At 43.0% G+C, this 18,448-nt stretch overlaps 1 protein-coding gene across 8 annotated transcripts in view; it reads right to left on the reverse strand.

The window, feature by feature from the left end:
• The window catches only part of LOC110493907 (ral GTPase-activating protein subunit beta), an 82,162-nt gene that overhangs the window by 24,181 nt on the left and 39,533 nt on the right, over positions 1-18,448 (reverse strand). For 4 of the 8 annotated variants that reach the window (XR_016487802.1, XR_016487801.1, XM_036949894.2 and 1 more), the window contains exons 10-20: positions 17,700-17,901; positions 13,522-13,689; positions 11,162-11,276; positions 10,745-10,892; positions 10,489-10,553; positions 9,952-10,090; positions 8,352-8,485; positions 7,749-7,931; positions 7,176-7,327; positions 741-928; positions 297-400 (exon numbers count right to left, since the gene is read on the reverse strand). Coding sequence is in view for 5 of the 8 variants with exons in the window: in XM_036949894.2 (XP_036805789.1) it covers positions 297-400; positions 741-928; positions 7,176-7,327; positions 7,749-7,931; positions 8,352-8,485; positions 9,952-10,090; positions 10,489-10,553; positions 10,745-10,892; positions 11,162-11,276; positions 13,522-13,689; positions 17,700-17,901 (1,598 nt within the window). In the remaining 3 variants the exon portion in view is untranslated. Of the gene's footprint in view, positions 1-296; positions 401-740; positions 929-2,906; positions 3,037-7,175; positions 7,328-7,748; positions 7,932-8,351; positions 8,486-9,951; positions 10,091-10,488; positions 10,554-10,744; positions 10,893-11,161; positions 11,277-13,521; positions 13,690-17,699; positions 17,902-18,448 lie in introns of those variants that run through there. The other 4 variants (XR_016487803.1, XM_090205017.1, XM_036949895.2 and 1 more) reach the window with 2 other exon arrangements.

Consider the following 18,448-nt stretch of genomic DNA (forward strand, 5'->3'; position numbering starts at 1 on the left):
AGACATTTTTCCCCAAATAGATCTGGAACCAGCAATCATAGTTAACATTGAATGAGATTAGAGATCATTTGTTCATTACAGCAATGTGAAAACCTGGTTCCTAACAATGGAGTTGCTAGTTAATTAGACATCAATGTGAACTTTGACACTAATAGAAATGTGCTAAAACATACTAACATAATTCATATAAAGGGTTAACTACGGTGTGTGTTACCTTGTGACTGGCGAGTAATATAAATGTACGGAAACATATCAACATAACAAATCTAAAGGGTTTACTAAAGTGTGCGTGTTACCTTCTGGCTGGCACGGGCCCCCCTGGGTTGGTGGAAGAGCTGCATGGTCCAGGCGTGTCTCCCAGACATCCCCCTTATCAACATGGTCACGGATGGACAGGGATCTGCACACACACACACACACACACACACACACACACACACACAAACCAGGTCAACAGGGTTGTGTTCATCAGGCACAAAACAGAAGACATTGGACATGTCCAATGAGAAACTCCAATTTTCGTTTTATAGTGCAAAACCACTTTTAAACGTTTAAAATGTTAATAAACATGAGGATGATAACATGAGGATGATAACGTGAGGATGATGACTGAAAACATGTGGTTGATGACTGATAACATGCGGATGACGACTGTCAAAATGGTTCTGGGATAACGTGAAGGATTGCCAATAATATGTCAAAAATATTTGTTGAAGTGGATTTGGGATAACATAACTGACTCTGTTCGTTGCCCAGCGGCTGCTCCAGCATGGCCAGGATGACAGAGTTGTCTAGGACAAAGTAGCGGAAGTTCTTGCAGCTGGTAGAGGTCAGCCTGGAGTACTTGATCAGGGTGTCCTCGTTCAGCAGGCTGCAGGGGGAGGCGGGGCCACTGGGCGACGGGAACGCCCCCAGGACCTGCATTATGCTGACAGGGACAGAGATGCTGTGCATTCAAAATATATACGAGGCCGCTATAAATATATATATCGCCGCTATAAAACATTCCAAAAGCAGAATTGTATGAGTATGAATAAAAATAGCAAAACTCTGAACTAAGCGGATAAGAATTCAGGTTTGGTCAAATAAAAAATAGAAAATGCCATAAATACTGGCAGGTAAAATGGTTGAAAAGAACTTAAAGCTACAGTCTGCATTTGGTACATACATTTTTTTTACTTTTAAATTAATAATATATAGCCATAGATTCTTGAAAAAATACAACTTATGACGACTGTCAAAATGAGCTTAGTTCAACTGTCTTACCCAAACATAACCCAAAATACACTGCTCAAAAAATAAAGGGAACACTTAAACAACACAATGTAACTCCAAGTCAATCACACTTCTGTGAAATCAAACTGTCCATTTAGGAAGCAACACTGATTGACAATAAATTTCACATGCTGTTGTGCAAATGGAATAGACAGCAGGTGGAAATTATAGGCAATTAGCAAGACACCCCCAATAAAGGAGTGGTTCTGCAGGTGGTGACCACAGACCACTTCTCAGTTCCTATGCTTCCTGGCTGATGTTTTGGTCACTTTTGAATGCTGGCGGTGCTTTCACTCTAGTGGTAGCATGAGTCTACAACTCACACAAGTGGCTCAGGTAGTGCAGCTCATCCAGGATGGCACATCAATGCGAGCTGTGGCAAGAAGGTTTGCTGTGTCTGTCAGCGTAGTGTCCAGAGCATGGAGGCGCTACCAGGAGACAGGCCAGTACATCAGGAGACGTGGAGGAGGCCGTAGGAGGGCAACAACCCAGCAGCAGGACCGCTACATCCGCCTTTGTGCAAGGAGGAGCACTGCCAGAGCCCTGCAAAATTACCTCCAGCAGGCCACAAATGTGCATGTGTCTGCTCAAACGGTCAGAAACAGACTCCATGAGGGTGGTATGAGGGCCCGACGTCCACAGGTGGGGGTTGTGCTTACAGCCCAACACCGTGCAGGACGTTTGGCATTTGCCAGAGAACACCAAGATTGGCAAATTCGCCACTGCAGCCCTGTGCTCTTCACAGATGAAAGCAGGTTCACACTGAGCACATGTGACAGACGTGACAGAGTCTGGAGATGCCGTGGAGAACGTTCTGCTGCCTGCAACATCCTCCAGCATGACCGGTTTGGCGGTGGGTCAGTCATGGTGTGGGGTGGCATTTCTTTGGGGGGCCGCACAGCCCTCCATGTGCTCTACCAGAGGTAGCCTGACTGCCATTAGGTACCGAGATGAGATCCTCAGACCCCTTGTGAGACCATATGCTGGTGCGGTTGGCCCTGGGTTCCTCCTAATGCAAGACAATGCTAGACCTCATGTGGCTGGAGAGTGTCAGCAGTTCCTGCAAGAGGAAGGCATTGATGCTATGGACTGGCCCGCCCGTTCCCCAGACCTGAATCCAATTGAGCACATCTGGGACATCATGTCTCGCTCCATCCACCAACGTTGCACCACAGACTGTCCAGGAGATGGCAGATGCTTTAGTCCAGGTCTGGGAGGAGATCCCTCAGGAGACCATCCACCACCTCATCAGGAGCATGCCCAGGCGTTGTAGGGAGGTCATACAGGCACGTGGAAGCCACACACTACTGAGCCTAATTTTGACTTGTTTTAAGGACATTACATCAAAGTTGGATCAGCCTGTAGTGTGGTTTTCCACTTTAATTTTGAGTGTGACTCCAAATCCAGACCTCCATGGGTTGATAAATTGGATTTCCATTGATAATTGTTGTGTGATTTTGTTGTCAGCACATTCAACTATGTAAAGAAAAAAGTATTTAATAAGAATATTTCATTCATTCAGATCTAGGATGTATTATTTTAGTGTTCCCTTTATTTTTTTGAGCAGTGTATAAAGAAACATATCACATTTACATAAGTTCAGACACTTTACTCAGTACTCGTTGAAGCACCTCGTTGAAGCACCAGTGATTACAGCCTCGAGTCTTCTTGGGTTTGACCCTACAAGCTTGGCACACCTGTATATGGGGAGTTTCTCCCATTCTTCATCTGCAGATCCTCTCAAGCTCTGTAACTCACTGCCTGTAGCAGCAAACCATTTTCATTAACTGGTAGGTGTACCTAATAAACTGAACACTCTATATATTACATGTGTTTTATGATAAGGAAACATCAAAAGTGCACTTTCAAAATCCTCTTAATTTACAGCATTTCCATCAAAAACAATTTAAGAAGTTGAACAATTAGCAGGAGGGATGGGGGCAACTTCTTGTCCCGCGCGGTGCTCAAGTTCCCGAACGGCTGTCAGTCAAAACCTATACAGCACTGTGAAGCAGAGACAGCGAGCTCTGACGTCATAGCATGTTACTGTGCAGCCACTGCGTTCCAATTTAGGCGCTTATCAGTGTCCAAATCTGCTATTTTCAACCCATATACGGGAACAAGTGTAAAGGGCTACGGGGCAATCAGCAACAATGGGGCTGGAGAAGTGTAACCTCAAATTCATAGAGCTATGGATGCAAGGAGTGGTGAACAATGAGATCAAAAGTATAGTTTAAAAGATGTTTTGGGCTATGCATGCTGTAAAGATGTAGTGTCCCCAAGACACATCTTCGTACTATGGGTGACTGAGCCTTCTGTTCCCTTGCCTATGGAATGCTCTAGCTGACCACCAATCTGAACTTTAAAACACATTTCTGTAGACTCCCTTTCTTATAGTCCTAATATGGACAGTCCTTTCAGCACATAGCCTACAAATGTTTTAAATACAAGTGCATCGGTCCGCAGATCCCGAACCGAATGTATCATGCATCGGCCCGAAAATCAATTCAAACATTATGAATCACCGGTTCACTAAAAGGTTTTGTTCATATTACATTCGACCTTCTGAAAGTACCTTATTTTGTGACAACTGATACGTCCTGTCGAACTATTTATTTATTTATTTATTTACCTTTATTTAACCAGGTAGGCAAGTTGAGAACAAGTTCTCATTTACAATTGCGACCTGGCCAAGATAAAGCAAAGCAGTTCGACAGATACAACAACACAGAGTTACACATGGAGTAAAACAAACATACAGTCAATAATAAAGTATAAACAAGTCTATATACAATGTGAGCAAATGAGGTGAGAAGGGAGGTAAAGGCAAAAAAAGGCCTTGGTGGCAAGGTAAATACAATATAGCAAGTAAAACACTGGAATGGTAGTTTTGCAATGGAAGAATGTGCAAAGTAGAAATAAAAATAATGGGGTGCAAAGGAGCAAAATAAATAAATAAATTAAATACAGTTGGGAAAGAGGTAGTTGATAGGGCTAAATTATATGTGGGCTATGTACAGGTGCAGTAATCTGTGAGCTGCTCTGACAGTTGGTGCTTAAAGCTAGTGAGGGAGATAAGAGTTTCCAGTTTCAGAGATTTTTGTAGTTCGTTCCAGTCATTGGCAGCAGAGAACTGGAAAGAGAGGCGGCCAAAGAAAGAATTGGTTTTGGGGGTGACTAGAGAGATATACCTGCTGGAGCGTGTGCTACAGGTGGGAGATGCTATGGTGACCAGCGAGCTGAGATAAGGGGGGACTTTACCTAGCAGGGTCTTGTAGATGACATGGAGCCAGTGGGTTTGGCGACGAGTATGAAGCGAGGGCCAGCCAACGAGAGCGTACAGGTCGCAATGGTGGGTAGTGTATGGGGCTTTGGTGACAAAACGGATTGCACTGTGATAGACTGCATCCAGTTTGTTGAGTAGGGTATTGGAGGCTATTTTGTAAATTACATCGCCAAAGTCGAGGATTGGTAGGATGGTCAGTTTTACAAGGGTATGTTTGGCAGCATGAGTGAAGGATGCTTTGTTGCGAAATAGGAAGCCAATTCTAGATTTAACTTTGGATTGGAGATGTTTGATATGGGTCTGGAAGGAGAGTTTACAGTCTAACCAGACACCTAAGTATTTGTAGTTGTCCACGTATTCTAAGTCAGAGCCGTCCAGAGTAGTGATGTTGGACAGGCGGGTAGGTGCAGGTAGTGATCGGTTGAAGAGCATGCATTTAGTTTTACTTGTATTTAAGAGCAGTTGGAGGCCACGGAAGGAGAGTTGTATGGCATTGAAGCTTGCCTGGAGGGTTGTTAACACAGTGTCCAAAGAAGGGCCGGAAGTATACAGAATGGTGTCGTCTGCGTAGAGGTGGATCAGAGACTCACCAGCAGCAAGAGCGACCTCATTGATGTATACAGAGAAGAGAGTCGGTCCAAGAATTGAACCCTGTGGCACCCCCATAGAGACTGCCAGAGGTCCGGACAACAGACCCTCAGATTTGACACACTGAACTCTATCAGAGAAGTAGTTGGTGAACCAGGCGAGGCAATCATTTGAGAAACCAAGGCTGTTGAGTCTGCCGATGAGGATGTGGTGATTGACAGAGTCGAAAGCCTTGGCTAGATCAAAACTACTATCAGAACTACATGTACAGTGGGGCAAAAAAGTATTTAGTCAGCCACCAATTGTGCAAGTTCTCCCACTTAAAAAGATGAGAGAGGCCTGTAATTTTCATCATAGGTACACTTCAACTATGACGGACAAAATGAGAAAATGGCTTGCATGATATTAGGCTTTATTAGTTGAGTGACAACCTATGAAATTTGCTAGGTTATTATCTATGCGCTGTTGAAAACAGTGTTTTACCGGAATAAAAGTAAGCTACAAGAGACAACTCTCACCTGGCTATACACACTTCATTTCACGCTTCATTTCATTTTGATCAGGTTCACCCATCAGCAATAGTTTCAGTAGTTTTTCTTTAAACAATCAGTGTACACTGAGTATATAAAACATTAATAACACCTGTTCTTTCCATGACAGACTGAGCAGGTGAATCCAGGTGAAAGCAATGATCCCTTACTGATGTCACTTGTTAAATCCATTTCAAAATCAGTGTAGATGAAGGGGAGGAGACAGGTTAAATAATTATTTTTAAGCCTTGAGACAAGGATTGTGTATGTGTGCCATTCAGAGGGTGAATGGGCAAGACAAAATATTCAAGTGCCCTTAAAATGGGGTATGGCAGTAGGTGCCAGGCTCATCGGTCTGTATCAAGAACTGCAACGCTGCTGGGTAAAAAAGAAGAGAAAAAAAAAGAAGAAGGTTTTGCATCACATCGATTCTTTCTCTAATCAAATCGAATTGTTTCAAACTAAAACTTATCGTTTCTGTATTGGAGCCCATGTATCTAGATGTGTATCGAATCTTCTTGAAAGGAGAAGATGCACATCACTACTAGTAGGGCCCTATAAAATCCATCACATTTTTCCCAATTGCCGTTTTCCGCTCTCTCTCTCTCAAAAAAAAAGTGTTTTATAGAGAATTGTAACTAGTTGTTTTTTAAAACAATGCTTGAGCCCACTTTTGAGGTCTGGGAGAAATAAAATGAAAATACTATCATTCTTGGGTGTAGTAACCTTTTCCAGTGTGCACCAACAAGAGTGTTTTTTAGCAGTGTTTTGCATACATGTGAGGGTAGAGTTTGCAAAACAAATACCCACTGGATTGATATGCAACTTTCAAAATACAGAATACGGGGTTGATTTCTGTATTTTGAGAAAACCTTTCCATCTACCAGAAGACTTTTCATTAGCATCATCGCTAATGACTACACAGTGGTAGATCCGCACATACACAGACATGGAATTCTCATTGTCTCTTCAGATATTTGCAGGAAATACGAATCACTGATGCATTCTGTTCATGTCTTATGATAAACTGTGTTACTAAGTTCAATCCCCTGCTAAGTTCAATGGGTATAAATGAAATTGTGAATTACGTTTTAATATCTGGGTTCAGTGATTCCGTCCACGTTCTCCATATTGTAGAATTTATAGGGCAATATACTAGCTTAAAGGACAACTTCTAAATGTTATGCAATGAAATCAGCTAAATATATCCACATTTGCACTTTAGTAACCACATTGTGGGCCTGTTATTACAATACATAAATCATGATGGATTATTACGAATATCAAACTTGTTGAATGTGTGCCAATGAAAGCGTCCTGCGTTCCATGGATAAGTTATATTCTTCAAGAATCAATGGCTTTAAATCATTAAAAGTAAAAACAAAATTGGATATACCAACCACAGATTGCCCCTTTAAGAGAGAGCAAAAGACAATGAATATTTCCCTAAGAAACGTAACTGTATATTCCCATTACTCCTGTCAGGTGGCACTCACCATGACAGGGTGGCCTCGGCAGCATCCTTCACCCTCATGGAGGCCGGATTGTGCTCCTTGTCCCCTTTGTACCGCACTTCCTGGTCACTGGTCTTAGACTTGCTGCCCGATATTCCCAGCTCCACGATCTCCAGCACCTCTATCAAACAGTCCTGCAACAAAACACTATGTAATTGCATGGCACAAAAGTCGGGAGGTGAGTTTAGTCTTTAGAGAGCTCAGCTCATAAGGCAGAGAATAATGACGATAAAATAGTAAATCATGACATTATGTCAATGGAGGATATATGACCATTTGAATGATGAATGATTCAAAGGGAAGATTTGACCCACACCTCAAAGGTCGATATTTGCATCCATAGTATTTAGTAGCAGCAGCGTAGTCCAAGGGGTGAATCTTAACTTCCCTTTAAGTCTAATTTCCACCGTCATACATTGAAATCAATGAGAGACTAAGTGAAAAATCGACATAAATGGAAGTTAAGATTCACCACCACATGCTTAGATGGACAGAACAGTAAGACTAGCAGGCAGTTCTGTAGGTAGAAAGCAGGTGTTGTTGTTGTTCCACTACCTTTTCATTGAGCATGTCGGGGTGCTCTGTCAGCCACACACACAGGCACTGGAAGGCCGCCACGATCATAGAGTGCAGGTCTCGGGAGTGGAGGGGGGCCGGCCGGCTGCACTGATACACGATATAACTGCACACCGAGCTTACTGCACGTTTACGGTCCGCAGACTCCACACTCGCCCTCACCTGAGGAAGAGGGAGATACAGCAGGGATCAGTGAACTACAACTGGTTCTTATTCACTTTATTGCCTACTCCTTCATATTCATTGCAGCACTTGTGTTCATTTTCGTAGCCTTTCCATATGTCCCACCACCCTATAGGAAATAGAAATTCCTTTGGTCTCTACCGAGTTAGATAAATCAGCTTTTAGTTTTTTTGCATCTTATTTGTGGAACAATCTTCTTTCTGCTTGAAATTTGTAATTATATTGATGTGTGTATTTCCTGTAATTTATGTAATTCTGTAAGAGAGACCTTGGTTCAAATGTTGCAAACCCTAAAGGAAATATGCATGTCCACCTACCTGAAACACTCATTATTGATCCCGTGGCAAGACGTTTTAAAATGTTGCGTGCCTTAATGAACAAGACCCCGGGGGCTCTTACCTTGGCTAAGCCGGCCAGCAGCTCCAGGGCGGCCAGGGAGATGCTCATGTCGGGCCTCCACTGGGAGTTGAGCCTCTGGGTGACCAGGTGGATGCTGCGGATCAGTAGGCCGGCGGCTGTATCTGTGTGGAGAGCTAGGGATATGACACCCCCAGATGACGACACCATACCACGTCACGCCACAAGCAGAGAAGGAGAGCTGGGGTTAGTAACTACCGGACCAGGCAGAACACGACTAATAAGCATCAGATTCACAGCAATCGGCATGTCAACAGTACTGTATGAGGACAAACAGGTACACTCAAACCATTGGTAATTGAAGTAATGGCTTTTTTTGTTTGGTATGAGGTTAGATATTGTGGTTGGATAAACCAGGATTGGGGGTCAAATTCAGTTTTCAACTCATTGAAATCTAAAAATCCTCATTAGAAATGTTAAATTCGTGAATTCACACCAACACTGGTATAAACCATGTCCAACCGTGCATGTTGCCAATAAGTGGTAGCCAAAACTTGGACAATTTTATCAACCAAGAACATGCATCTTTACAAAAAATAAATAATAATAATCAAAGAATCAACAAATAGTGTTGCATGTAAGTGTTTCAATTGTCTTTCAGACGCGGCGGTGTTAAAATGAAGATGGACAAACACTTAACATTTCAACAAAGTTTGTAGAAGATTCTGTTTGAAATGAACTTGTCAGAGAACACAGAAATTGCAGTACAACTGCTGCACACAAGAGACAGCCTGCATTTAGTGGATTGTCATCATTTTTGCCCATTATCTACTTATTTTATAATATATTTGCAGCCAGTCATTGGGAATAACATGGGATGAATCTCAATTGGATATGTGCTTGATTCCTCGTGTCCTCACCACCTACTCAAAATGCATTGGAGGAGAAGATCCTAGGGACGGAACCTCAGATCTTCTGCTCCAATGTGCTTTGAGAAGGAGACAAGCAAGGATTATGTGAGGAATCAAAGAAATACTTAAACATTCAACTCCAGGTCTTGGTTCATAGTCCAACTCCCATAAAACGACATGCATATGCTGAATACCATAACGCATGCAGTTGAAGACGACGTTAATGAACAAATTGCACACACTGTGTATAGGGAGGAAATCTAGCAAGTGACAATACACGCAACTGTCTCCATTCTGATAACAGTAGTATAGTATCATTCAAATGACACGGCATCACTGCAAATATGAGAATAATAATGCATTTTTGGTTCATCATGGAATCACCTTTAGTCAACGTCATATATGTCCACTATACAATTAAAGCATGGCTGACCGGAATGAAAAAGGTGAAAACACAGTGTCAACATTCAAAACTACAAAAACATTTCTGATTTTACATTGCGCACGTCTAGCTTGTTACACTAGTCAAGAAAGGCCTCATCTTCAGAGCTACTAACAAGGAAGGGCTGACGGTTGGTTGATTTTTGGCACACCGTGGTCCAAATATAATTTGTTTCCTTTTAAGATTCTTCAGGTGCGCATGATTGAACTTCCCTGGCACAATTTTGCCAATTAACCCAGGTCAGGATTTTGGAAAAAGGGCTCATGAGTGCGTCTTCGAAGGGGCTCACCGTAGTCTCTGAGGAGGGCCTGGGCGGGCCTCTCGCTGTCGGGGGTGGTGGCCTCAGAGCTGCCCCCGCTGGCGTTGCTGATGCCACTGTTGTTCCTGCTGTGGCTTTTAGCCAGCGCATGGCTGCCATCCACACTGCCCTATTGGGGTGGCATTAGAATGTTCAGGGGTCATAGTCTGCTCAGATGATTAAAAGGGATATTTTCATCAAAAAGCATTTTGTTCATAAGTCCACTATTAATATGGTCCCCTAAACCTTTTTGGGGATAAACAGTGGACTAATGAACAAAAACAAAACAAAAAAATGTTTGAGTAAAATATCCTTTAAATACTGATTTATTGATGACCTCTTGCCAGGTTACCCCCCCCATAAGAGGTTTCTAACCTCAAGGGTCTTCCATTGTTCAATAAAGGTCACATCTCTTTTTTTAACGATCTCTCTTAGCTACACGTGTAGTTAAGTTTACTGTATTTACACATTTCTTTCTAGTTGAGTGAGCGCTTCTACAGCGTGGAGTACAAAATTATTAGTTCTTACCACCTCCGCTTGGGCACCGATGGACTCCAGGAGAGCAGAGTCTTGGACAATGTTGAGCATGGCACCTGTACAGAAAAAAGTCATTTAGTCATTCCATTCTAGTTATGGAATAGTTATTACAATTCATTGATTCTGTATTACTTAAAAGAGAAAGATGCCAAATTACAAAATAATACATTTCATGTATAACACAGTTTTCAGTGTAAACAATCAAAGTAAAAGAAATTGCTGCAGATAAAATTGAGATCAACTTAACCCAGGATCATCTGCGTATTGGTGGGGTCAGTCTCCGTCTGTAGCGCTCCTATTAGGATGTTGACCAATCGCAGCTTGAAGGAGAGGAAGGTGACGGCCTTGTCGTGCAGCGAGTTGTCATCATTGCTAAACTTGCCCTCCAAGAGCACCTGGAACATACAAATAATACACAAGGGTTACTTTGCATTTAGGCGACCTCAGAACTACAGGGCATTGCAAATGATCAACTAAAACAGAGTCAGAACAAAACACTAACGTTGTGATAAGTCCAAGTCCATCTATACGCCTCAATCGAAATTGAATGTTAAATATAAAAGCTAAATCATTTCCTCATTTTATGCTAATATCATGGTGTGATTCTAATTTCAATTTTGAAGTGTGATGTCCCTTTAAACTCTCTTATAATTAACAGATTTACCTCTGACTTGACCTTGCCAAAGTGGTGTGGCAGAGGCAGCATGGACAACAGGATGTTAATGGAGGCTCTCCTTAGGTCAGTGGGGTTCACGTATGTCTTAAACTTTGACAGCTCTCTGGGGGGAGGAAAGAACAAGTTAACTTAACTCAAATGTCAATCATTCAAAAGATACAGCAGTCAGATACCATGTTTAACCAACACCAAGCGTACACTGATAAAACTCCTCAAACAAATGCTTACATTTACATTTGAGCTTGTTTTAAGCATATACCGTTTTTTAATGTTAATTTCTGGGCATTTGCCTTGCGTGACACTAAGAGACAAACATACAAAAGGCGGCATACTTCACCCTAAGGGCTAAAAAAGTCCATTCTGGTCAAAACCGCATTCCTTATGCATGCAAATGTCCTTAACACAGAAATAGAAAGACCATTTGACTTGAACTGTCTTTCAAACATCATAAGACTAATTAGACAAGGTACATTTGTGTGCTTGCGTCAGCTGTACAAGCAGCAGTGATGTCACGATACCAGAATTGTGCTTCAATACTGATACCAGGTTAAGTATCATGATACTCGATAACAAAACTACACCGCGGCAAAAATAAATGCTTATTAGCCAAAGGTTGGTATGCTGTCTCTCTATATGTAGCTATTAATTGGCTACATTTGGTCATTATGGTGTGTATTAAACATCTGTGTAATATTCAGCATTACTATATTCTTTAGAATTGTATTAATTACATACATTTTTGTGTCAAATTACAAAGAATATTGTTGCCCTTTAATAAGATATATATTTTTTTAAATGTCAATTTTATATTCATCATCTCCAGCACCACCCTAACATCAACATATGTGAAAATAGAATATTTATGTTTTGTAATAAAGATTGTGGATAAGTGATTCCAATGACATCAACCAATTAGTAGGCAACGCCTACTCAAAATTGGTTAAAATCACATGCACACCAATGATGTCAACGGAAAGATTTTGCTCTGTCAAAATAGGGCTCCAGAATTATCTGAATATTTTGTTCAATAGAGATGAATTTGCTTATATCTTTATGGGCACCGATATCATAAGCTAATTTATTTGGGGCCAATTCACCACATGAGTAAGTGGAAACTCAAAACACATTAACTGTATCGCTAACGCTAAACATAATACCCACTGCTGGTAGCCATGTATTTATCTAACAGTAAACTTTTCAGTTGTAGCCTACTACCCAATGAGTCCTATGGACTTGCAAAGGCTGTTGCGTATTTCAAAGCCATATCAAATATCTTGGTTGTAAAATAGTTGCTATAGAGCTAAATACAGTGACAACAGTAGTTGCTTCCAAAGCTGTGTTTTTTTCCTCCAAAAGGATTTTGAACTGTCATAGCCTACAAATGCATTTTCTCTCAGAGTGCGGGGGAGAGGAAGAGAGTGGCACTCATCACAGCAGCAAGCCTGAGTGAAACAGCCGCAGGGCAGAGACTTTCATTACAGGAATCATAAGGATAACACACATTACTGTTTGACCAAATCATGGTTTTAGCCTCCTAAAATAATAGAACGTTTGAAGTGAGGTGACCATGTAGAATGTGCAGCTCGCGCCGATGCGACCAATTATAAAAAATGTAACTCGCACAGCCAAGTTAAAGGGTCGCAAAATACAACTTTATGGTCACTGTCTGGAGCCCAGCCTCCTGATGACCTGGATGGAATCATGTGATTCTTCCTTAACCCATATGGGTTTCAGCCCATTCTAAAAATGTATTTTGGGAACTAGAGTCCTCTGTCCATCTCTATGATCTGGCTACAGTAGCCAAGACGAATGCTAGGCGTCTTTCTGGAGCCTATTCCTAAGTTGCTAATATATTAATAATTGAAAGTGTTGCTAGTCTGGACAGATCCTGTGTGCTGTGTTGAATGCATCAACTCATGTACTGCTTATTAAATTGTGACTCGCGTGGTGGTGTTTGAATGAATGGCCAATCATATTGCTCAATTATAGCTTTTTCTAAGTGTAATCTAAACAATGCAGTGCTGACCAGGAAGCGACACTAGCAGTTTTCTATGGCAGATTGTGACAGAGCACATAAATGTCTAACTAGAACACCAAATGTGCTGAAACATTACTGGCCTGGTCAACAAATTTACTAGACAGACTTTATCCTGTCATTCAGTGTATGGCGTTTGACATTTAATAGAAGAACCGAAAGTAACAAATCTTGTACCGAACCGTTTGTTGTAATATCGTTTCTTACAAGCAGTACAAGTGGTGTCAGCGCAGGAGAGTGCAGAATAATGAGAAGTATGGGGAATAAGTGTTCTTTCAGCAAGCACACCAAATATAGACGGTGCATTCCTCACCGGTCAGGGAGGACGTTCTCCAGGGCTGAGATGAAGTAGGGGACCACCACATTGATGCCCTTAATATCGGAGCAAAAGAGGGCTGAGGAGTTGAGGATGATGCTGGCCAGCACCGGTCGGCAGATGTAGTCGGAGATCTGGAGGCCCTGGATCAGAACCATGTAGAACCTGGGGGAGGAAAGAGACTGGAGGAGTCAGTCTGAAGCTAGAACACGTGCATGGAAAAGCTGTGGAAAAAGGGAACACAGATTTAGAAACGTCATAGTAGTCTGGTTAGCCATTTGCAAGTAGTCTGGGTAGCCATTTGATTAGATGTTCAGTAGTCTTACGGCTTGGGGGTAGAAGCTGTTTAGAAGCCTCTTGGACTTAGACTTGGCTCGCCGGTACCACCTCCAGTGCAGGAGCAGAGAGAACGGTTTATGACTAAGGTGGCTGGAGAATTTTTAGGGCCTTCCTCTGACACTGCCTGATATAGAGGTCCTGGGAGGCAGGAAGCTTGGCCCCAGTGATGTACTGACCTGTACGCACAACCCTTTGTAGTGCCTTGCAGTCAGAGGCTGAACAGTTGCCATACCAGGCAGTGATACAATCAATCAGGATGCTCTCGATGGTGCAGCTGTAGAACCTTTTGAGGATCTGAGGACCCATGACAAATCTTTTCAGTCTCCTGGAGGGGAAATAGGTTTTGTTGTGCCCTCTTCACGACTGTCTTGGTGTGCTTGGACCATGTTAGTTTGTTGGTGATGTGGACACCAAGGAACTTGAAGCTCTCAACCTGCTCTACTACAGCCCTGCCGATGAGAATGGGTCATGCTCGGTCCTCATTTTCCTGTAGTCCACAATCCTCCTTAGTCTTGATTAAGCTGAGGGAGAAGTTGTTGTCCTGTCACCACACGGCCAGGTCTCTGACCTCCTCCCTATATGCTGTCTCGTCGTTGGTGATCAGGCCTATCACTGTTGTGTCATCGGAAAACTTAATGGTGGTGTTGGAGTCATGCCTGGCCTTGCAGTCATGAGTGAACAGGGAGTACAGGATGGGACTGAGCACGCACCCCTTAGTGGCCCTCATGCTAAGGATCAGCTTGGCGGATGTGTTGTTACCTACCCTTACCACCTGGGGGCGGCCCGTCAGGAAGTCCAGGCTCCAGTTGCAGAGTGAGGTGTTTAGTCCCAGGGTCCTTAGCTTTGTGATGAGCTTTGAGGGCACTATGGTGTTGAATGCTGAGCTGTAGTCAATGAATAGCATTCTCACATAGGTGTTCCTTTTGTCCAGGTGTGAAAGGGCAGTGTGGAGTGCAATAGAGATTTCATAATCTGTGGATCTGTTGGGGCGGAATGCAAATTGGAGTGGGTCTAGCGTTTCTGGGATAATGATAATGGCTAGAGACGTGAGTGCCACGAGTCGGTAGTTATTTAGGGTCGGTTACCTTCGTTTTCTTGGGCACATGGAATATGGTGGTCTGCTTGAAACATGTTAGTATTGCAGACTCAGACAGGGAGAGTCTGTACTGTCTTCACTAAAAATGTCAGTGAAGACATTTGCCAGTTGGTCAGCGCATGCTCGGAGTACACGTCCTGGTAATCTGTTTGGCCCTGCGGCCTTGTGAATGTTAACCTGTTTAAAGGTCTTACTCACATCGGCTGCGGAGAGCGTGATCACACGGTCCTCCAGAAGAGCTGATGCTCTCATGCATGTTCCAGTGTTACTTGCCTCGAAGCGAACATAGAAGTAATTTAGCTCGTCTGGTAGGCTTGTGTCAATGGGAAGCTCTCGGCTGTGCTTCCCTTTGTGGTCTAATAGTTTGCAATCTAATTGCAAGCCCTGCCACATACTACAACGGCTCCGACGCTCATCCGATCTTAGTCTTGATGTTTTGCCTGTTTGATGGTTCGCCGGAGGGCATAGCGGGATATCTTAAAGCTACTTGAAAGCGGCAGCTCTACCCTTTAGCTCAGTGGTGTACTCCTCAATGCCATCGGAAGAATCCCAGAACGTATTCCAGTCTGTGCTAGCAAAACAGTCCTGTAGCTTAGCATCTGCTTCTTCTGACCACTTTTTTATTGACCAAGTCACTAGTGCTTCCTGCTTTCATTTTTACTTGTAAGCAGGAATCAGGAGGATATAATTATGGTCAGATTTGCCAAATGGCGGGCGATGGAGAGCTTTGTACACATCTCTGTGTGTGGAGTAAAGGTGGTCTAGAGTTTTTTCCCCCTCTGGTTGCACATTTAACTTGCTGATAGAAATTAGGTAAAACAGACTTAAGTTTCCCTGCATTAAAATCCCCGGCCACTAGGAGCGCCACCTCTGGATGAGAGTTTTCCTGTTTGCTCATGGCGATTTACAGCTCATTGAGTGCTGTCTTAGTGCCAGCATCGGTCTGTGGTGGTGTGTTGACAGCTACGAAAAATACAGATAAACTCTGTAGATCGAGTATCTCATGATAAGCTGTAGACCACACTACCTCAGGCAAGCAAAATCTTGAGACTTCCTTAGATATCGTGCACCAGCTGAGGTATACAAATATACATAGTCTGCCAACCCCTTGTCTTACCAGAGGCTGCTGTTCTATCCTGCGAATGCAGCGTGTAACCCACCTGCTTTATGCTAATAATGTCGTCGTTCAGCCACGACTCAGTGAAACATAAGATATTAACATTTTTAATGTCCCGTTGGTAGGATATACGTGCTTTTAACATTTTAGCATGTTAACTATGTTACTACACTGAACTAAAATATAAACGCAACATGCAACAATTTCACAGATTTTACTGAGTTACAGTTCATTGTAAGGAAATTGAAATAAATAAATGAATCTATGGATTTCACATGACTGGGAATACAGATATGCATATGTTGGATGAATGGCACGACAATGGGCCTCAGGGTTTTGTCACGGTACCTCCGTGCATTCAAGTGGGGCTCCCGAGTGGCGCAGCGGTCTAAGATAAGACACTGCATCTCAGCGCTAGAGGCATCACTACAGACACCCTGGTTCGAATCCAGGCTGTATCACAACCGGCCATGATTGGGAGTCCCATAGGGCGGCGCACATTTGACCCAGTGTAGTCCGGGATTGGTCGGTGTAGACCGTCATTGTAAATAAGAATTTGTTCTTAACTGACTTGCTTAGTTAAATAAATGGTTAAACAAAATAAAAATTGCCTTCGATAAAATGCAATTGTGTTAGTTGTCAGTAGCTTATGCCTGCCCATAAACCTTCCACAGGACACTCTGTTCACAACGTTGATTGGCCATTGCCCGCTTGCCCATACGACACCATACACAGTCTGGCATCTGCCCGGTACAGTTGAAACCGGGATTCATCCATGAAGAGCACACTTCTCCAGTGTGCAAGTGGCCATCGAAGGTGAGCATTTGCCCACTAAAGTCTGTTACAACGCCAAACTGCAGTCAGGTCAAGACCCTGGTGAGGACGATAAGCACGCAGATGAGCTTCCCTGAGACGGTTTCTGAGAGTTTGTGCAGAAATTCCTCAGTTATGCAAACCCAGTTTCATCAGCTGTCCGGGTGGCTGGTCTCAGACCATCCCGCAGGTGAAGAAGCTGGATGTGGAGATCCTGGGCTGGCGTGGTTAGTTGTGAGGCCAGTTGGCCGTACTGCCAAATTCTCTAAAACAACATAGGAGGCGGCTTATGGTAGAGATATTAACATACAATTATCTGGCAACAGCTCTGGTGGATATTCCTGCAGTCAACATGCTAATTGAACGCTCCCTCAACTTGAGACATCTGTGGCATTGTGTTGTGTGACAAATCTGCACATTTTAGAGTGGCCTTTTATTGTCCCCAGCACAAGGTGTACCTGAGTAATGATCATGCTATTTAATCAGTTTCTGAATATGCCACACCTGTCAGGTGGATGGATTATCTTGCAAAGGAGAAATACTAACAGGGAAGCAAACAAATTTGTTCACAAAATTTGAGAGAAATAGGCTTTTTGTGAGTATGGAACATTTCTGGGATCTTTTATTTCAGCTCATGAAACATGGTACCAACAAGTTCCATGTTGCTTTTATATTTTTGTTCAGTATACTTACAAAAACAAAAAACACGTAATCTGTGGAGATTTGGGCACTCATTTAAAAATAATATTTATATAATACTACTATATTGCCTTTCTGCTTTGACTGTATCACGGTAAAACATGTAGGTACCTTGACAGATAAACGGGCAGTATCTCCTCGCCAGTCTTCTTGCTGCAGAAGATCCTACAGAGGGTTCCACAGGCCTCGGCCCGGCCCGACTCGTAGTTGTCGGGGAACTCGTTGGCGTCGAACATGGGATTGGACACCATGGTATCTGTGGACATCTGGGAGCCCTTCCTCCTCAGCTCCACACCTGTCTGAGTGGCCAGGGCTGGTGAGAGAGAGAGAGCGAGAAGGGGGTTCATAGGAAGAGGGGGGAGTAGAAATAAGGGAGAGAGAGAGGACACGAATGGAGGGGGTGATGGAGGATGGGGGTAGAAAAGAGAGAGGACAGAGAGAGCCCCAGTCAAAAATAGTGCACTTAATAAGGAACAAGGTGCCATTTGGAATGCACACCACACAATTTGAAAGGGAGCATTTACAATACTTCTGCCTGGGCATTTTGCTCTGCAGACAACAACCGATTTGGATTAAGTAAAGTTTCATTATGTTTTCTGAGCCAAAAAGAGATGTAAAACACACAGTAGCCTCTTTGTGAGCTCTGTGTAACATCCCACAAAGAGCTGATACAGGTGAATATATTTTCTCATCAATGGCAAAATTCAGTTTGCAATGTCTACTTATTAGCTCCTTGGAAGTTCACACGAGGCACGATATATAGCACAAATATATGGAACAGACATCCACCACATACATGTGTAACATACAGTACACACAAATTCAAGGTCATCAACTGAGGAGCAAAGAAAGCTATGGCA

The sequence above is a fragment of the Oncorhynchus mykiss genome, chromosome 17 (assembly GCF_057628025.1).
Source record: "Oncorhynchus mykiss isolate SJ-2025 chromosome 17, ASM5762802v1, whole genome shotgun sequence".
Classification (NCBI taxonomy): Eukaryota; Metazoa; Chordata; class Actinopteri; order Salmoniformes; family Salmonidae; genus Oncorhynchus; species Oncorhynchus mykiss.